Raw genomic sequence first — 19,866 nt, 5'->3', positions numbered from 1 at the left:
ATTACTGGAGAGATTCACATCTATGATGGTGAATGACACTTGGGTGCTGATTACCTCATTTAAAATTGTTCAGTCATCCACCCCATCCGATCAGCTAAAAACCTCTAGAATTCTTCTCGTGTAATGTTAGATACTGCCACTTTCCTGTAAGTGAGTAATAACAAAACCATTCCATACTGGTCATGTGTTGTCCTATTTATGATTCAGATATGAGTATTAATATCATTTAGCATCACTGAGGGGGACGCATATTAAAATGTGGTCTGTCAGTTGAATTCAGTATGGCACAGGGTACAGAGTCAATCTATTGATATTTGACAAGGAAAAAGATGACGCTGTCATTGACTTCAGTGTTAAAAAAATTTAACACGTAGGCTTCTGGTGTACTGGACCATTGCCTATCAAACTGACCAATATGGTCTCACCGTTTCTTTGTGCTCCCTCTTTGTATCACGCTGTCCTCTGTCTTCTACTTAGATTGTAAGCTCTTTGGGGCAGGGGCTGTGTTTTTGTTCTGTTTGTACAGTGCTAGCACAGGGGGGTCTTGGTGCATGACTGGGGCTCCTAGGTGATACAGTAATCCAAATAATAAATGAATCTGACTTTAAAATGCTAACAACAATCCAGGGAAAGCAGTTGTTTGGGTGCTGATTGCTGAGAATCTTCCTCTTTAATGGTTTATAGGCATAAACTGAGTGGTATTCTTTGAGTAGTGTTCCTGTGGGTGCTCCACTCTAGATTTATTCACGCCCCTACACCTCTGTTCCGAGATTTTTCGGTAGTAGTGTCTGCTCGGTCCGCACATGTGCCCTGTCCATCTCATGCTCTGCTTTGGTGCTAAATAGCGCTGTGTGGGCAAACCGTCTTCAGTTCCTTCTCAGTCACCTTTGGCCTGCGACAGAGCCTTAGCAGAGTCTGATTTCAGAGTTCCTTATCTATATCATACTTTGTTTCTCAGTTACATCAGTATCAAGTACTTTGGTCCTGCAGAAGACCAGAATGACATCTAATGGCCATTTGTCGGAGCTCGCTTCATTGGTACTGACCACTACTCTGATACTGCAGGAATTTTATTTCCTCTAAAGACTTACTAGTCTTGGAGATGCCTTACTTGTCTCTGCTCAGTACAGACATGATCTTGGTACTGGTCCCATCTAGGTCCCTGACTTACATATACTACCAAGGCAATCTCCCCCAGCATCCATGACTGCTCCACCTCTGTCAAGCAATGATGAAGAGGAGGAGGAAGAGAATTTATATTCAGTGTCTGTGGAAGACTCCCCATTACAATATCACAGAACTAGCCAGCCCCAGTTTACCACCATGGGAAACACTGTCCACCCAGTTGGTAAGGACACCCTTGCACCAGCTCAGTGGCCATACTGGGACCCATGGGCAGCCTATAGGCACCAATTCTGGAGGCATTCTAGTGTCACCCAAAGGAATAGAGGACGACAGTCTCATTCAGTTTAGTTATCCAGACCCCCGATCCTAAAAAGGAGTCATTTGAGTAGCAGGAAGAGAGACTAGACAAGGAGGCTACTCCTATGACCAACATCTCATCATCCTCTCCTGATGAAGCCATTGTGTCTCCCCCACCAATCCTGGCAGACAACTTCAGACAGTTTCAAGATCTCATTAAGAGAGTAGTGGATTCACTACAAGTTCTGCTTGAAGAAGTGAGGCTGTCAAAACGCAAGCTACTAGACATCTTGCATACTTCATCATCAGCTTACATTGCACTCCCTGTCAATGAGGCCCTGCTTGGCCAAGCACAAACTATGCAGCAGATACTAGATACAATACCTTCCACATGCAAGAGAGCAGACAAAAATATTATGTTCCCTCTAAGGATATCAACTTTTTATTTTCTCACCCATCACCGAATTCCGTTTTCATTGACATTGTAAATGAATGTGAAGACAGCACTAGGCTAAATTGACACTATTTGAAAAGGACTGGAAACAACTGGATTTATTTGGGCAAAAATCATATTCATCAGTGACCCTAACTTTAGGATTGCTAATTACCAAGCCCTTATGGCAGTGGAGAGCAACCTGAAGACAGTCAGGGTAATCAGCTGGCGGGCAACGAGACAGTTTGTTTATATTGACCATCCACAGGCACGGCTGCCCGCAGCTCCCAGTGGCCACGGTTTGCCATTTCTGGCCAATGGGAGCTGCAGGAAGTGGCATGGGTCACAGGAACATGCTGAGTGCTGCTTCCCGCAGCTACCATTGGCCAGGAACGGTGAGCCGTGGCCACTGGGAGCTGTGAGCGGCTGTGCTTATGGACAGTCAATGTAACAAACTATCTTGCGGCCCGCCAGTGGATTACCCTTGCGGGCTGCTGGTTACACACTACTTCCTTATGGCAAAGTACAATCATATCAACTACTCTAAGTTAAATGCCTTCATCAGATATCTCCCAACTGATCAAAGAGAATAGTTTCAGGCACTCATTGCTGAGGATCAGCTCCTCATGAGGACATTGCTGCAGGCTTCTCTAGATGCTATTGATACAGCTGCTCGCTCCATCTCAGCAACAGTGGTTATGTGGAGAGCTCCATGGCTTCACCTTTTTCTCTTTCCAAAGGAGATGCAATCCATGGTGGAAGACCTCCCATTCGAGGGATCCAAATTATTTGCAGAAAGAACAGAGGAATCCCTCCACACATTAAGACTCCAGAGTAATGTTGCATTCCCTGATAATTTACACACCTTCACAAAAAAGGAGATGCAGTAAGTTCCAGATAGCACAGAGATCCCGGCCAGCTCAATTTCCTCCTCCTCCCCAGGGACATTATGAACCCCAATGGAAATGACAAAGACTACAAAAATGGAAACTAGCTGCTCTACGATCATCAACATCACAGCCATCAAGATCTGAATACCAATGTTGATCGGTTGGTCGAGGCCCCAAGTTACCACTGCCACTTTTATTTGCTGCAACAATCAACATCTGCATCCATTTGGTGACCACCTTGTTCTTTCATCAAAACTGGGAGCACGTAATCACGGACAAGTGGGTATTGAAGATCCTCTCCTTGGGATATTCAGTCCACTTTTACCTCCCTCTCCCCTGCCCACCCCCACCTATCCCTCTTTGGTGACCCTGCCCAGGAGCACCTTTTATGTCAGGAAACAAACTATCTTCTGGACCTAGGTGCTATGGAACCAGATATTAGACTTAAAGATTGTGACCTAGAACCAGTTGAAAAAATTCCCTTTTTATTTCCATGAAGATTTTAAATAAAACATTTTTTGTTCATTTTTTTCAATGATTCAATATAAAATGAATTTGAAATTTTTATTTATCTTCCGTTCTCCAAAACACCCACCTTTCCCTTTCTCTCATTTACTTCCTCCCCCTGTTTTCCTAGCTTGCTTCACTTGCTGCACTGTTCCCTCAGTGTATGCTAGTGCATCAGGAGTGGGACTATAGCCCTGGCTTCCCCTCTTCCTCTTCCCTCTCTCCTTTATGGCACTGTATACCCCAGAAGTAGTAGACACGCAGTGAGAGGGACTGTAGATTTTGCCTGGTTTGTGCAGTCTGCAAGAGGAGCAGAGGATTCTCTATTCACATTCCCACTCACTGCTGCCTGGTGTAATGGCTAAGCAGAAAGTGTCTCTCAAATAACTCTTATAAATAGGCCTGCCAAATTCACGGTCATGAAAAATGCATTATGGACTGTGAAATCTGGTCTCCCTAGTGAAATCTGGTCTTTTGTGTAATTTCTCCTATACTATGCAGACTTCGTGGGGGAGGCCAATGTTTTTCAAATTGGGGGTCCTGACCAAAAAGGGAGTTGCAAGGGGTCGCAAGGTTATTTTAGGGGGTCACTGTATTGCCACCCTTACTTCTGCGCTGCCTTCAGAGCTGGGCAGTTGGAGAGTGGCAGTGGCTGGCCAGGTGCCCAGTTTTGAAGGCAGTGCCACACCAGCAGCAGCCCAGAAGTAATCATGACAATACCATACTATGCCACTCTTACTTCTGCGCTGCGGCCTTCAGAGGCCGAAGGGTGGCAACTGCTGACCGAGGGCCCAGCTTTGCAGGCAACGCCACAGAAGTAAGGGTGGCAGTACCGCACTATGTCATCCTTACTTCTGCACTGCTGCTTACGGTAGCTCTGCCTTCGGAGCTGGGCTCCCTGCCAGCAGCCACTGCTCTCCATCTGCCCAGCTCTGAAGGCAGTGCTGCCATGAGCAGCACTGTAGAAGTAAGGGTAGCAGTACCACAACCCCCTACAATAACCTTGTGACCCCCCACAACTCCTTTTTTGGGTCAGGACCCTACAATTACAACACTGTGAAATTTCATATTTAAATAGCTGAAATAATTAAATCTACAATTTTAAAAATCCTATGACTGTGAAATTGACCAAAATGGACAGTGAATTCGGTAGGGCCCTAACTATAAAGCAGTATATTTAGCAGAATCAGGTTTACTATAGGAACTTGCTTGTGTAAACTTTAATAATCTGCAATGTTTCATGATACTCTTGTATGAAAGACACTACATAAAAGACACAGTGTACAAGCCATTTACCTGACTATTTTGCCACTACATGGTTAATAAGCTACAATATCAGCCAAATGAGAGTCCAGTATGTCTTCTGCCATACACTGAATCTTTTCCCCTTAATCATTCTTATGAAACCCCCTTCTCAAATCCTCTATTCATAGCGGTTAATTTTGTATATTCAAATTTAACAGGGAAAACACCAAGTAAAGACTACTGTATTCAACTGAAACTGCAGCGGAAGTATAGCTAGTCAGTATGTAACTACCTGACTTGGCCAAAATAACTCTGCTCAACACCTCTTATCTTAGGAAAATTGTTGATTCTTAATATGGCCAGGATTTGTCATCATAGAATCAGGAAATCACAGAATTGTAGAATTAGAAGGGACCATAAGGGTCATTTAGTCTAACTCCGTGCCAAGATGCAGGATTTGTTGTGTCTAAACCATCCAAGACCAATGGCTATCCATCCTCCTTTTGAAAACCTCCAGTGAAGGAGCTTCCATGACCACCGGAGGCTGTCTGTTCCATTGTTCTACTTCTTACAGTTAGCAAGGTTTTCCTGAGATTTAATCTAAATGTGCTATGCTGTAGTTTGAACCCATTGCCTCTTGTTTTGCCCTCTGTGGCAAAAGGGAACAACTTTTCTCCATCCTTTTTATGGCAGCCTTTCAAGTATCTGAAGACTGCTATCATATTCTCTGCCCCTGCCCCCCTTCTCCTCTTTTCCAAACTAAACATACCTAGTTCCTTCAGCCTTTGCTCATATGGGTTGCATTCCATCCCTTTGATCATCTTTGTCACTCCCTTCTGGATCCTTTCCAGTTTCTCAACGTCCTTTCTATATGTTGGTGACCAAAACTGGACAGAGTACTCCAGCTGACATGTCACCAGCACAGAACAGAGTGGCACGATCACCTTCTGTGACTTGCATGCTATGCTTCTGTTAATGCAACCAAAAATTGCATTTGCCCCCCAATCTGTATTTGTGCATTTGGTTTTTCTTCCCTAAGTGTATCACCTTACATTTGTCTTTGTTGAATTTCATTTTGTTTATCACCAAGTTCTCCAATTTATCAAGATCTCTTTGAATTTTAACTCTATCCTCCGAAAAGTTTTCAAGCCCCAGGTTTGTCTCATCTGGAGATCAGATCAGTTTGCTCTCTGTTCCTTAATAAACATGTTAAACAACACCAAACCCTGAACAGATCCCCGTAGAATTCCACTTGTGACCTCCCTCCAATCTGACATCATTCCATTAATAGTTACTCTTTGTTTGTGGTTGTTTAATCAATTATGTATCCACATAATAGTGGTACTGCTGAGCCTGCATTTATTTATCTGACTTATCAAAATGTCATGTGGGACTATGTCAAAGCCTTGCTGAAGTCCAGGTATATTTATGTCCACTGCATTTCCCCCGTCCACCAAAACAGTTACTTTATCAAAGAAGGAAATCGAGCTGGTTTGGTATGATTTGTTCTTAGTAAATCCATGGTGGCTGCTAGTGATTACCCCTTCATCCTCCAGGTATTTTCAAATTGAATGTTTTATACTTTGCTCTAGTAGCTTCCCAGATATCTAAGTCAGGCTGACTGGTCTATAGTTTCCCAGCTCCTTTTCACGTTAGCCTTTCTCCAGTCTTCTGGGACGTCTCCTGAGGTCTTGAAGGTTGCATTCAAGGTTGGATCCCATAAATGTCCTCTTTTTCTTTTTCTTTTTCTTTAAGGTGGTGGAGTAAAAAGAGGCAGAGGGAGAGGAAAAAGCGATATTGAGCCATCAAAGTCAAGAGCAAATGTGCAGGGGAGAAAACGGTTAGCTTCTGAAGAGCGTTTAGGGGATATCAAAGAGATGGAACAGGATCAGGGAAAAAAGAGCAAAACGACTGAAGAGGAAGCCACTGTCCCCCCATCACAGGTAATGTTTTTTGTATGTTGCTGAGCTCCATTATTTCAAATATTATTGAAGTACAGTTAGCAATGTTAGAGCTTTAAAATTGATTCGTTTCTTGCATCATAACTATCTTCAACTTTTTATCTCATGATAAAATGTTTATTCCAGAGAAAACTTGCCTTCGCAGTGTTGTACAAACTAGAAACAGGAATTGCTATGTTTAGGGTAAAACAAGAAACTTAGGATGTAAAGTACTGTTAAGGTTCTTCTGTCAATAAACTGCCATCCCTAGTGCTAACTGTGCTACCCATATCCGTGTTTTGGGGTTCAGAAACTGAAATATACCATAGGACAATCTGAAGGCTTTTAAAAATTAGTGGTGATAATTTTGTAGTATTTTGTGTTTTAATCACATTTACTAATGGTTGTTTTCCAACATATGTTAGAAGTTAACAGATTTTCTGTAATTTTTCCTCTTATTGATGGTTGTTTTTTCAGATACTTTTACCTTCTTTGAATTTGTTCAGATATTTGTGGGGTTTTTGTTTTGTTTTGTTTTTTTGGTCGGTAGCCCCATTTACAAGTTTTGAGATTTTTTCAGGGAAGAGTGGAAGGCGGTTTATTTTTAATAGCAGTGATTTATTGTAAGATATAATTTTCTTGTACTCATGTATGTTTTTGTGGCTTGTATGATCACCTTCTGAAATGTTATTTACCTCAGTCTGTAGTTCTAAGACTTCTTTATGGCTTCTACTCCACTATCATAAAAATTCCATAAATTTTCTCTAGCTCACAGAGGAGACAGGATTATCTAATTTCTCCATTATCTAATTTCTGATGCTGAATCCATTGCGGTGCAATCTGAGTAACTTAATATATTAGTATCAGAGGGGTAGCCGTGTTAGTCTGGATCTGTAAAAACAGCAAAGAGTCCTGTGGCACCTTATAGACTAACAGACATATTGGAGCATGAGCTTTCGTGGGTGAATGCGCACTTCGTCAGAAGCATGTGACGAAGTGGATATTCATCGGATGCATCCGACCAAGTCGGTATTCACCCACAAAAGCTCATGCTCCAATACGTCTGTTAGTCGATAAGGTGCCACAGGACTCTTTGCTGCTTTTAATATATTAGTGAGCACAAGAAGATCTCTCTGTTTTTTCCCTTCCTCTATATTGTAAGAAGTTTTTGTTATAGGGTATCTTGGTTTTTAGATTTTAATATGTGATTTTGGTGGAGGTGCTGGAAATGTGGGAAAACTGGGTCAGGAAACTGGGCTTTACATTTTCTTTGGAAGGCACACAGCTTTGTGGTCATTCTGATCTCTTCCAGAAGTGAGTTCCACAGTTGTTGACTGGTTGCCAACAAAGCTGTCTCCTGTGTACAGATCTCAATCTTTGGGTTTCAGTGGAATTTATCTGTTGTGGGATGTCATGACCAGTGACTGGCCCCTAAGGTAACCTGGGCAAATTTAATAGGAGTGCTTTAAAAATTAAGACAAAAATCTTGAATTTGACTTAGTGTTCAACAGGAAGCTAGTGAAGAAAATTGATCATGGTGTGACATGCTCTTGACTCAGTGTTGCTGTGTGATCAAGCTGCTGTGTTCTGAACCAAATGAAGCTCTTTTAAGGCTGTCAGTTCTGTTTCTAGATCCAGGATGTTGCAGTAATCAAGACTAGAGGCTGCAAATGTATGGAACACTATGGTTAATTTTGAATCTTGCAGATGGAAAGATGTAGATAGCTGCAGAAATTGGAGGATTTCATAACTTACGTTTGAGAAAAGGTGGCAATTTTTGCTTTTTCCATGGCTAAGGCATAGATTTGCAAGAATTCCTTGTGCTTGAGTGTCTGCTTGTGCTGTTGCCTTCAGTGCTTGAGTTTTCTTCTTTCCTTCTCCTTCTGTCTCAGGTTATCTGAGTTCCATGATGATCTGAGAGATGAGGGGAATGGACACCTCTTTTTTAGCCTCAGTGGCTACGTTTAATGAGTCATCATAGTGTCATTTATTTCATGTCTTTTTTTTGTGGGCTGGAATTTCTTAAAGGTTTTTTGAGATTAGACTAAATCATTGCCTTCTGTGAGTGGGCCATTTTAGTAGCTTCTTATTGTTTGGGCGTGGTGAACTTTCTGATCTCAGTCCAAAGCAGGTGCCTGTTGATCAATAAGCTTTTCCTACCTTATCTGTATCCATGTCCTAGGGAAAAAATAGCTCGTGTGTAAGCTGTTTTTTTGTTTGTTTGTTTGTTTTAAATACTACTAGGGTGACAAGCTGAGAAGTAAAATGATAATGAGTTAACAGACACTGGTGAAAGAACTTTGTTTTCTGGCAGCGGAAGTCATCATTTTATTGTCAAAATAGTGGCTGTTTGAGTTTTCATAAACACAGAGCGTGACATACAGTATGTGCATTAGTTTTGTTTTGCTATACAGAGAAAACAAGAATTCACATTGCAACTTCTGCAGTAAGTTGTCACCATTATGCTTTTTCTTTCTTCCTGCTAGAACTGTAAACATAATTACTGGCAACTAATTACAAAAAAGCCACATTTTGTGATGAGATAATGAGACTTTCCCTGAAAAATGTTAGTCTTTGAACGTCTATTTAAAAAAAAAAAATTGTAAAAAGAGAGTCTTCTACCAGTCATTTTATTTTAATGGTTTAAAAATCTTTTTAACATCAAAATTAACATGTGAATTTATCATTCTGGGCCTGTCAAAGATTTTTTTTTAACTATGCATTTTCAGCCCTTAAACTACACTGTGATCAGTTTACACTGTGAACACTGCCCACGTTATTTTACCTTTAATGTGTTACCTTCGAATGAGCTCATCATGAAGAGCTTAAACCTTATGGATTGTTTCTTGTCTCTTGATGTAAAAATATTCAGTTTGCCAGTCTTAGTATTTTAAACGTGGACTTAGAAGTGTTAACAGCACCCTCTGGTGAGGAGAAAGATCGCATGGAGCATTCCTTATAACGGGGGTCAGCAACCTACGGCAGGCACACGAGCTGATTTTTGATGGCACGAGGTGCGGGCTGAGCTGCTCAGCCCACCGCCGCTCTGGGGTTCCCACTGCTGGCCCCTTGCCAGTCGGGGTCCCGCCGTCGGTCCCACTCAGCAGCTGCAGCTAGCCTGGGTGAAGGAACCCCAGGCTGGCAGCGGGCTGAGACCCCAGCTGACAGAAGCCGGCAGCCGAAACCCCAGACCTGGGAGGGCTGAGCTGCTCTGTTGCTGCTTTGGAGTTCCCGCTGCTGATCCCTTGCCAGCCAGGGTTCCGCTGCCGGTCCCACTCAGTGCCCGCTACTGCCTGAGTAAAGGAACCCCAGGCTGGCAGTGGGCTGAGACCCTGGCTGGCAGGAGCCAGTGGCCAACACCCCAGAGCTTGGGCAGGCTGAGCCAGGGTCCCTGGCTGCAGCCCCAGTCACCTTGCTTCCTGTTGGAGTTCCAGCGCAAGCCCCCTGCCAGACACTGTCTAGGCCTCCAGCCCTGCTCAGCCCTACCAACTGCCAGCTCTACTCGCCTCAGCTGCCGATCTGAGGTTCCAGCTAGTTAACAACTGATCACTCAGAAACTGTTAAGTTCTGCATTTTAACTTAATTTTAAATAAAGCTTCTGAAACATTTGGAAAACCTTGTTTATTTTACATATAACAGTAGTTTGGTTATATATTATAGACTTATAGAGAGACCACCTAAAAATGTTAAAATGTATTACCAGCTCTTAAAGCCTTATATTAGAGTGTATACATGAAGATTCGGCACACCACTGCTGAAAGGTTGCCGACCCCTGCCTTATAAGGACCACCAGGCCTAGTGGAAAAGTTAGTTACTTAGTGCTGTCGGAGAATTAGAGCAGAAAGTCCATTCTCTTAAAATAGAGAGTAAATGGTGGAGAATGTACTGTCAAAGTACAACCTCTGCATTAGGCAGAGAAGACATGACTTATACTCTTCCAGGACTTGAAAAATTAACCATGCACCTACCAGTTGGAGAATGAAGCCTATTATCCAGACAGAACCAATCCTTGGAAGTGAAATTTCACTCTGCTATAGTAAGTTTGGAAATTATGTGTATGTACCTGGAGCTCTGTATTTCTGTAACAATTTGAAAAGACCTTTCAATATTAATTTAAAATATTCATGTAACCCTATCAATATAATCTTAAAATATTACATTTTACAACACCTTAAAGCTAGGACTGCCAGCTTTGGCTGGACGAATTCCTGGAGGTTTCATCAGATGACATAGTCTTCAATTAAAGATTAATTTTTATTTCCTGGAGACTCCCGGACAATCCTGGAGGGTTGACAATCCTACTTAAAGCATGCATGGGGCGTCACAGGCATGAGACGAAGACTCCAAAGAGCTTATAATGTAAGGGCCTGCTGCTATAAATGTTTACTGCAGAACATGGTGCTGAACATGGTAAGCTTCCCTTCTGAGTAGTGTACCCTAAAAAGTACACTTTCCTAATGAAAAATTATATAGTGAGTGAATTATAGGGTTGATAATGGAACTCTAGTTGCAGCTCTAAATATGAAGCTGTACTGAGTGGTTCCATATTCAAATATCAGAGGGGTAACCGTGTTAGTCTGGATCTGTAAAAGCAGCAGAGAGTCCTGTGGCGCCTTATAGACTAACAGACGTATTGGAACATGCAAAATTCATGCTCCAATATAACTGTTAGTCTATAAGGTGCCACGGGACTCTTTGCTGTTTTTCCATATTCAAAGTATCTTTTAATTATCTTTAACTGAAACACCGCATGACCAGTTTTCTTCAGACTTTGCAGAAAAAAATTAGCTGATTGAATGCCATTCTGCAATTAATTCATTGCTTCAAACAAGGAAACACTAATTACTAGATAAGCCATAAAATCCTGGTGCTTCAGCCTCAGAGCAGTATTCCTCTATTACCATATTTAGCTAAGGCGAAAAATATCATATAGGGTTGAAGTATAGAAGTATCTTTGATTCACTCTAAGCTGCAGCCAGCCAACAGATAGCGCACATTTGACCCGATTGCCATAACCATTACAAATAACAAAACTGTTGTCCATAACTTTACTTAACTGCTCTTTTCTTCGGTGAGACTACTGTGCTTGGAAGTAAGTGTTCGTAGCTTAATTAGACATAATATAGACAAAGGAATGGATGAAGGGTTGCTGTGGGGGAAAAAATCATACAAGATAGAGGGAGAAGTTAGTTGGGCCATTCAGTCAATCTCCCTGCAAATGCAGGATTATTATCTAGTGTGCTTCTTGTGTTTCATGCAGTCTAAAGGGCATGCAGAGAAGTGCCAGCAGTCGGCTGCTTCCGGGAGCGTTATGGGGCCACGGCATGCAGGCAACCTACCTGAGCCCTGCTGCATTGCTGGCTGGGAGCTGCCTGTAGTAAACGCCTCCTGGCCAGAGCCTGCACCTTGCACCCCCTCCTGCACCCTAACCCCCCTGCACCCAAACTCCCTTCCAGAACCCGCACCCTCTCCTGCACCCTCCGTGTTTGCATGAATTATTTTATTAGGTGACGCTGCAGTGGAGGGGTAGAATTTAAAAATTTCATTAATATAGTAGAAATGTGCAGCCCATGATGACTTACTAAAATTTGTGGAGTGGTCTCCCTGCGAAAACTATTGCCCAACCCTGCTATACAGTATATCTAATTGTCAAGAAGGCTTACCTGATATTGAATAAATTGTATCCCACTAATACCATTAAAAGAACAGGAGTACTTGTGGCACCTTAGAGACTAACAAATTTATTTGAGCATAGGCTTTCGTGGGCTACGGCCTACTTCATTGGATGCATAGACTGGAACATACAGCATACAGAGAACACAAAAAGGTGGAAGTAGCCATACCAGCTGTAAGAAGCTAATCAATTGAGATGAGCTATCATCAGCAAGAGAAAAAAAACTTTTTTAGTAGTAATTGAGATGACCCATAGAACGTGTGAGGATACTTAACATGGGGAAATAGATTCAATTAGTGTAATGGCCCAACCATTCCCAGTCTCTGTTCAAACCTAAGTTAATTGTATCTAATTTGCATATTCATTCAAGTTCAGCAGTCTCTCGTTGGAGTCTGTTTTTGAAGTTTTTTTTGTTGTAAAATTGCCACCTTCAAGTCTATCACTGAGTGGTTAGAGAGGTTGAAGTGTTCTCCCATTGGTTTTTGAATGTTATGATTCGTGATGTCAGATTTGCATCCATTTATTCTTTTGCATAGAGACTGTCCGATTTGGCCAATGTATATGGCAGAGGGGCATTGCTGGCACGTGATGACATATATCACGTTGGTAGATGTTCAAGTGAATGAGCCCTTGATGGTGTGGCTGATGTTATTAGGTCCTATGATGGTGTCACTTGAATAGATATGTGGACAGAGTTGGCATCAGGGTTTGTTAAAGTATAGATTCCTGGGTTAGTGTTTATGTTATATGGTGTGCGGTTGGAAAGAAAATGCCAAAATCTACATGAATTTGCAAATTGTTTTGATTTGACCTGAATCTGCATTTTGGACTGAAGGAAGTTTCAGCCCAAACATTTTGCCCAGCTCTAGTCTCAGATAGTAAATAAGGGAGCACATGCCTTATAGAAAGGATCTTACACAAGTTATTGAGATAGAGGCTATACTATGTGTATATGTATGTATGTGTTTATATTTGAGAGAGACCTCACAAAATTAAAAGGAAGAATTTGTTAGCCAAAGATTTCAGCTCTGACAAGAATAGGTTTTGACAAACTCTCATCTGTTTCTTGATAAAAGTAGAGTCCTGAACTCAAGCTTCTGATTTTAATTTTATTATAAACACAGAAATTTTTTTTTAAATCGTACTTGATTGTATCATCTCCTCTGTAAGAACATATTTCCTGAATGCTTATGATGACAGAATCTGAAACCTGCTTACATTAAGAAGTACATTACTCCATGAGTGGTCCATAGAACTATTTGCACAGTAAGGCACTCTAAAGATTGTTGTGATCTTTTATTTTCTGTTTCACAGGATGCATCAGGAATACCTCTCGCCAAGGCTACGAGGAAAGTGGAAGAGAATTATAACAAGACTGTCTCACAAAAGATTGAAAGTTCTGTGGAGAAAAGCGATTGTCAGCTCCACAGCAAGAGGCCTGAACACAGGCTAGATGCAAAAAGCCAACTCTCCTCTGACACAAATAAAATGAATGAAAGGGAAAACAAGGACGAGGTTATCCGTTCTGCAAGCCAACAGATTCACCTAGACAAGCCATCCCACTCTCATGTTCCCCTAGCTGAGACTCAAGAGCTTGATTTAAATCAGGATCCTGAAGCTGAAGATTTTAACTCAGCCAGAAGCACAGATGCTCTGCAGAGTTCTAAACAAACCAAGCAGAAGAGAACACCCTGCATGTATGGGTCAGGTTGCTACAGGTAAAGTGGAATTGTAAATAAACTAGATTCAAATTACTGTTAGCAAGTCACTACTTACCCCAAGTGGGAGATAATGATAGAATCATTAGTCTCCTTTTTTCAGATATTGTAAGCAAAGGATTAGAAAAGATCAAATAGAGTAGCAATCTTTTTAGAAACATAAAAAGGGATATTCTGGAAATGTTGCTGACTAATCAATATAACCTCAGCAGGGGGTGAAATAGTTCAGCAAATTAGAAACCACAGTTCAATAAACAATAGAACAGCTTGCACCAGATAGTTACAAGTACAGTAGAGAAAAGAAATTGAATTGGAGAGAATGGCCAGCATGTGTGTATTTTATTAACAAAGATTTTATTAGAAATTGTGATTTTATGTATGTGCATTTATTGAAGCAATTGCATGTTCTGTCTTCTCCCAACAGTTAATTCTTCTTCAAGTAATGGCCCTGTGGGTACTCCACTCTAGGTGCGCTTGTGCACCCTGCCAGAGATTTCTCATAGCCCTGCTTGTTCGGCCTGAGCATGAGTGGTAGTCAGCTTAATGTGCGTGCCATTGTTATATAGCCCTGCACAGGTGAACTGCCCTCAGTTGCTTTCCAACCACCTCAGCCCGAGATGGATCTGTAGCAGTTGTTCCCATTGAGGTTACCTCAGCTGTGTCCCAGTTTTTATTCTAGTTTGTAGTATTAGTGTAATTAGTTAGTAAGTAGTAGTAGCTTTGGCTTCCTAGTTTAAAAATAATTATTTACAGTAACTCCTTGCTTAACGTTGTAGTTATGTTCCTGAAAAATATGACTGTAAGCAAAATGATGTTAAGCAAATCCAGTTTCCACACACACACACACACACACACACAATCACACCACACACACACCAGCACACCACCACACATCCACACACACACACAAGACGTTTTAAACAAACAATTTAATACTGGTACCCAGCAATGAAGATTGTGAAGCTTGGTTGAGGTGGTGGAGTCAGAGGGTGAGATGTTTCCCAGGAAATGCCTTACTGCTAAATGATGAACTAGCAATTGGCTGAGCCATCCAGGGTTAACTCGTTAATGTAGCCTCACACTCTACAAGGCAGCACGAATGGAGGGAGGGGAAACAGCATGGCAAACAGAGACACAACCTGTATATGTGAGAGAGATGCACCTTGCCCCTTTAAGTAGGCTGACCTCACTAAGTATACTGCCTTATTAAGTAGATCAGCAAGCAGAGATGGCAGCTGCTGCCAGGAAGCTCCCTCCATCCTGAGCCGTGTCGTGTGTCCCCCTGCTCTATGGATGATGGAGTAAGTGGGGTACAGCAGCGGGGGAAAGGAGGACACCTGGACATTAGCTCCCCTGTTCCCTCCCCCACACAGCAAGCAGGAAGTTCTGGGGAGTAGATCCAAGGCAGAGCAGCACATGGCAGTGGGGGGGAGGGACAGCTGAACGGCTGGCAATTGATAACCTGCTGGATGGCTGCTGCACAAGGAACTTTGGGGAATGGGGAGCTGATAGGGGGTTGCCGGTCCACCCTGGTTCCAAGCCTGCACCAGCTAGCTGCAATGGGCTGCTCTTCCTGCAAGCAGTGGACAAAGCAGGCGGCTGCCAAACGACATAAGGGAGCATTGTGCAACTTTAAATGAGCATGTTCTCTAATTGATCAGCAACGTAACAACGAAACAATGTTAATTGAGATGACTTTAAGTGAGTCACTGTATTTATTTTCATATATATCATATAGATATTACTTAGTAGATAGTTCTTGTTCACTGGGAGGTTATCATATGCCCAGTACTCCCAGTTTCAAACGTTGATCTGTCATGCCGAGAAGCAGTCCTGGTAACCAATAGGCACTCCTGGTGCATCTGTTGTCTTGAGGAATTGCACCTTGTTCTGTCTGGCATTAAAATCTAGAGCCAGAAATAACAGAGAGATCAAAGTTCCTCTCCACATGATGGCGAGCTCTCTGTGCCCAGCTTTTGACCCTGGCCTAGGGTCTTCTCTTCCCATTGGTCTCTGAGCAAGTCTACTGCCTCCACTATCTCTGAGCCACACTCCTCGAGGGCATCTAAGAGAAGACCCAAGACTCCTCTCATAAAACTTCCAAAGACCATGCTCAGAGTTCTCCAGGTCAGGAATCTACCTCAAAAAAGCCATTGTCATTAGTACTGAAGTGACTGAAGATACTGTCTACTCTCCAGTCCAGTACCCATGAGGCTGCTGGTTCCTCAGGTATCGAGGGCACTGCTAGACCGAAAAGCAGCAAAACCTCAGGCTTGGAAAGATCATCAGTACTGTCAGCAGACCAGGAAAGATCATCAGTACTGTCAGCAGACTGACGTGGCAAGAAGAGCTCTTCCTCTGCTGCCTTGGTACTGAAGAAGCCTGCTTGGGCTCCTACTGCACTTCCCTTGGAGCAACCAAGACTCACTGTACCTTCAGCTCCTTTGGCCACTATTACCTCAGTGCAGACCACGGACTCAGTACAGCAGGAGTTTTTGTTTTCCCCAGGACCTGACTGTATCAGAAATGCTCGAATCTCTGCTTTTCGGCTCCAGCATATTTTCAGTACCAAGATCACCAGAAATTCACCTAATACCAATAGTTTCACCTCATTTCTCTGGGTGCTCCATCATTCTGTAGTGAGTTTAAGGAAGAGGATTCTGATAAAGACCTTGCCCCAGTTTCCCAAATATTGGTCCAGGGCTGCTCTCCTCACCCTTATAGAGGCCCCTTTCCAGAAGTCTCTGAGTGTATGACCACTTGTGGCCCAAGGTCGTAGCCACCATCTCGCTCGTCTGAACACCCATGGGTGCCCCGTCCTATACCACCTTCTTGGCTATACAGGGATCCTTGGGTGGCTATTGCCAGCAATTTTCTAGGACTTCAAGCATCACCCATCGGAGAGAGAGGCAGCCTTCATTGCCTGCCCTCTCTAGGAGTCCTGATCCTCAAGAAGAAATCTCTGAGAAGCTGTAAGTTAGAGCCCATTAAGAGATCTCTCCTCCAGCCAATATCTCCGGATGAAGCAGTTTTGCCTCTGCCTCCATTCTTGGTAGATGATTTTAAGCAGTTTCAGAATCTGGTCAAGAGAATTGCTGACTCTCCCTGCTGATACCTCACGAGGAAGTTAAAGAACCTCCTCATAAGCTGCTTGACATCCTTCATAAAGCTTCATCTTCCTGCATAGCCTTAACTGTCAATGAGGCCCTTCTGGACCCTGCAAAGATCGTTCAACACATCTGAGCTTCAATTCCACCTACACACAAAAGAGTGGATAAGAAATACTACATTCCAGCAAAGGACTGAGTTTTTATTTTCTCATCGCTTTTCTAATTCTTTGGTGGTTAATGTAGTTAACAAATGTGGAAGGCAATATCATGCTAAATCCATGCCCCATGACAAAGATCATAAGCATCTCTAGACCTACTTGGTAGAAAATCTTATTTGTAAGCCTCTTGACAATTTAGAATGGTGAACTACAAGGCGTTAATGGTGAAATATAATCATAATAAATTACACTAAACTGAACTCTTTTGTTGACCACCTACTGGCGGAGCATGGAGAGCAATTCCAGGCAATTATTGGGTAAGACCACCTGCTTGACAGAACATCACCACAAGCAGCTCTCTTGATGCTGTTGATACTGCCACCTGTTTGATTTCTACAGTGGCAGTTCTGAGAAGGGCTTCCTGGCTCCAGCTCTCCAGATTTCTGAAAGAGGTCCTTAATACAGTGGAGACCTCCCTTTTCATGAGTCTAAACTTTCTGCAGATAGCACAGAAGATTTTCTGTGCATGTAAAAGAATTCCAGGGCTACTTTGCATTCTCTTGGGATTTCTACACCTGCCTACAAAAGAATGTTTAGCAAGTCCCAGACAGCTGAGAGATCCCATACTGCCCAGTTCCCAACCTCCCAGAAGTGGTATGAACCACATCAGAAAAGAGAGAAATTCCAGAGAAGGAAACCATCCGCTGCTCAGCTTTGACCTCTCGCCTTTTCATCTCCAAACAGTAATTTTGATGGACTAGTCCAGGTTCTGAATTACCATCCTCATCCTTCCTAGCTGTACCAATTCACCTGCCTTCCTCCCTTTGGCGCCTGCCTTTACCACTTCAGGCAGGCTTCGAGTCTGTCACTACAGATAAGTGAGTTTTGGAGGTCATCTCCACAGGGTACATCATCCACTTTTTTACTCTGCCATCGACCAACACCTTTTCCATCCCTCTTCAGGGACCCCCTCACAAGAACTTGCTTCGTCAAGAAATAGACTCTCTCCTACACTTGGTTGCTACAAAACAGTTCCCATACAGCACAGAGGAAATGGGATATGTTCCAGGTTCATTCTGGTAACAAAAATTATGGCCATTGCATACCCACCACATATTCTATATTCAATAAACAAGAGCTATGCCCTGCTCCAGAGGCAGTTTGGGTCACCGATCCTGGGGATATGCCTTTCACCTTCATTGGTTGTCTGATCTACTGTATGCATTCCCACCGACTCCTCAAATAGCCAAAGTTCTACTCAAAAGAAAAATGAACAAAGCCAGTGTGATCCTAATAGTCCTGACCTGTCCCAGACAAACATAGTTTCCTTACCTGTTACAGCTGACTATTTGCTCACCAATCACTCTCCAGGCTGCTTCTCATCTCCTCTGCTGGGAAGATCCTTAACAGTATTTTTAAAGGACAAGATCACGTTGTGATCATGCCTCAAATTTTTACCTAAAGTCTCTGAGTTCCATATTAACCAACCCATTCACTTGCCAGTCTTCCTCCATAAACCTCATCTAGGTAAACAAGAGGAGCTGTTGCACACACTTAATGTCAAGAGAGCCCTAGCTTTCTGTCTGGTTAGGACTAAACCCTTCAGAAAGATTCCCTAATTTTTTCTCACTCACAGATATATCAAAAGGGTCTGCAATCTCTAATGAAAGACTTTCCAGGTGGATATCTGACTGGATTAATTCAAGCACCTTTGGACATACAAACTCACTCTACAAAGTCTATTTCCACCTCTCCGGCATTTCTCAAAAACCTGCCCATTACTGAACTATATAAAGCTTCTATGTGGGCATACATTTGCGGAATACTATGCAATAACTTATGACTGCTTCCAATATTGTGTTCGCTGTATTTTTACTGTAGTTATTTTCATGCTCTATTCTACTTGGAAGCCCCTTCCACCTCAGAGGGAACTGCTCAGTAGTCACCTAAAGTGAAGCTCCCATAGGGACACACATCTCGAAAAACCACAGTTACTGCACAAGCCTTTTCATACTTGCAATGCAGAACTTAAAAACTACACCATTCCCAGCTCTCCTTATCTCTTTTGCAATACTGAGTCAAGGAGGACTTCAGGGTCTCTCCAAGGCTTGTTCAGTCCTGCAAAGTGTATGAGCTGTGCGAAATGTTGTAATGCTACCTGTTATGAATGTCCTGAGAAGCTCTTATTAGCTCTACAGAGTTCCTTTTGGCCTCCCTCTTCCTCTCCTTGCCCAGCAGGATCTGGAGTTCCACGTGTTCCTTTATCCCCAGTGCCACCTGCCTTACAGTGCCTTAAAAATCACCCCATAGAGTTGCTTTTTGTCCTCTACTTCCCTTTGCCCTGTATAGACTTTTACAATAGCAAAAGGCTTGTCCAGCCATGAGTATTGCTAAGTCAGACAATAAAGTTGAATTGTGTAACGAAGTACTTTAAAAAAATTAGTTAATACTTTAGACTTTTGGAGGTGGATAATAAGATAATAAGGTGATGAAAAATCCACGCTGACTGTTATTTAAGAACAAATCGTGTCAAACCAACCTGATAGCATTCTTTGACAGGTAACAAGCCTTGTGGATAGGGATTAGTGGTAAACATAGTATATGTTGACTTTAGTAAGGCTTTTGATACTGTCTCACATGACCTTCTCATAAACAAACTAGGAAAATGCAACCTAGATGGAGCTTCTATAAGGTGGGTGCAAAACTGGTTGGAAAACCATTCCCAGAGAGTAATTATCAGTGGTTCACAGTCATGCTGGAAGGACATAA

The 19,866-nt window shown here is 42.6% G+C and overlaps 1 protein-coding gene across 3 annotated transcripts in view; it reads left to right on the top strand.

Annotated features, from left to right (window-relative positions):
• APLF (aprataxin and PNKP like factor) overlaps window positions 1-19,866 on the top strand; it is a 112,755-nt gene that overhangs the window by 44,319 nt on the left and 48,570 nt on the right. For all 3 annotated transcript variants that reach the window (XR_004377293.2, XM_032806358.2, XM_032806357.2), the window contains 2 exons: window positions 6,253-6,440; window positions 13,426-13,829. Coding sequence is in view for 2 of the 3 variants with exons in the window: in XM_032806358.2 (XP_032662249.1) it covers window positions 6,253-6,440; window positions 13,426-13,829 (592 nt within the window). In the remaining variant the exon portion in view is untranslated. The remainder of the gene's footprint in view (window positions 1-6,252; window positions 6,441-13,425; window positions 13,830-19,866) is intronic.

The sequence above is a fragment of the Chelonoidis abingdonii genome, chromosome 3 (assembly GCF_003597395.2).
Source record: "Chelonoidis abingdonii isolate Lonesome George chromosome 3, CheloAbing_2.0, whole genome shotgun sequence".
In the NCBI taxonomy this organism is placed as follows: Eukaryota; Metazoa; Chordata; order Testudines; family Testudinidae; genus Chelonoidis; species Chelonoidis abingdonii.
Note: the sequence above shows the minus strand (reverse complement) of the source record. Positions and strands in the feature narration are given on the sequence as shown.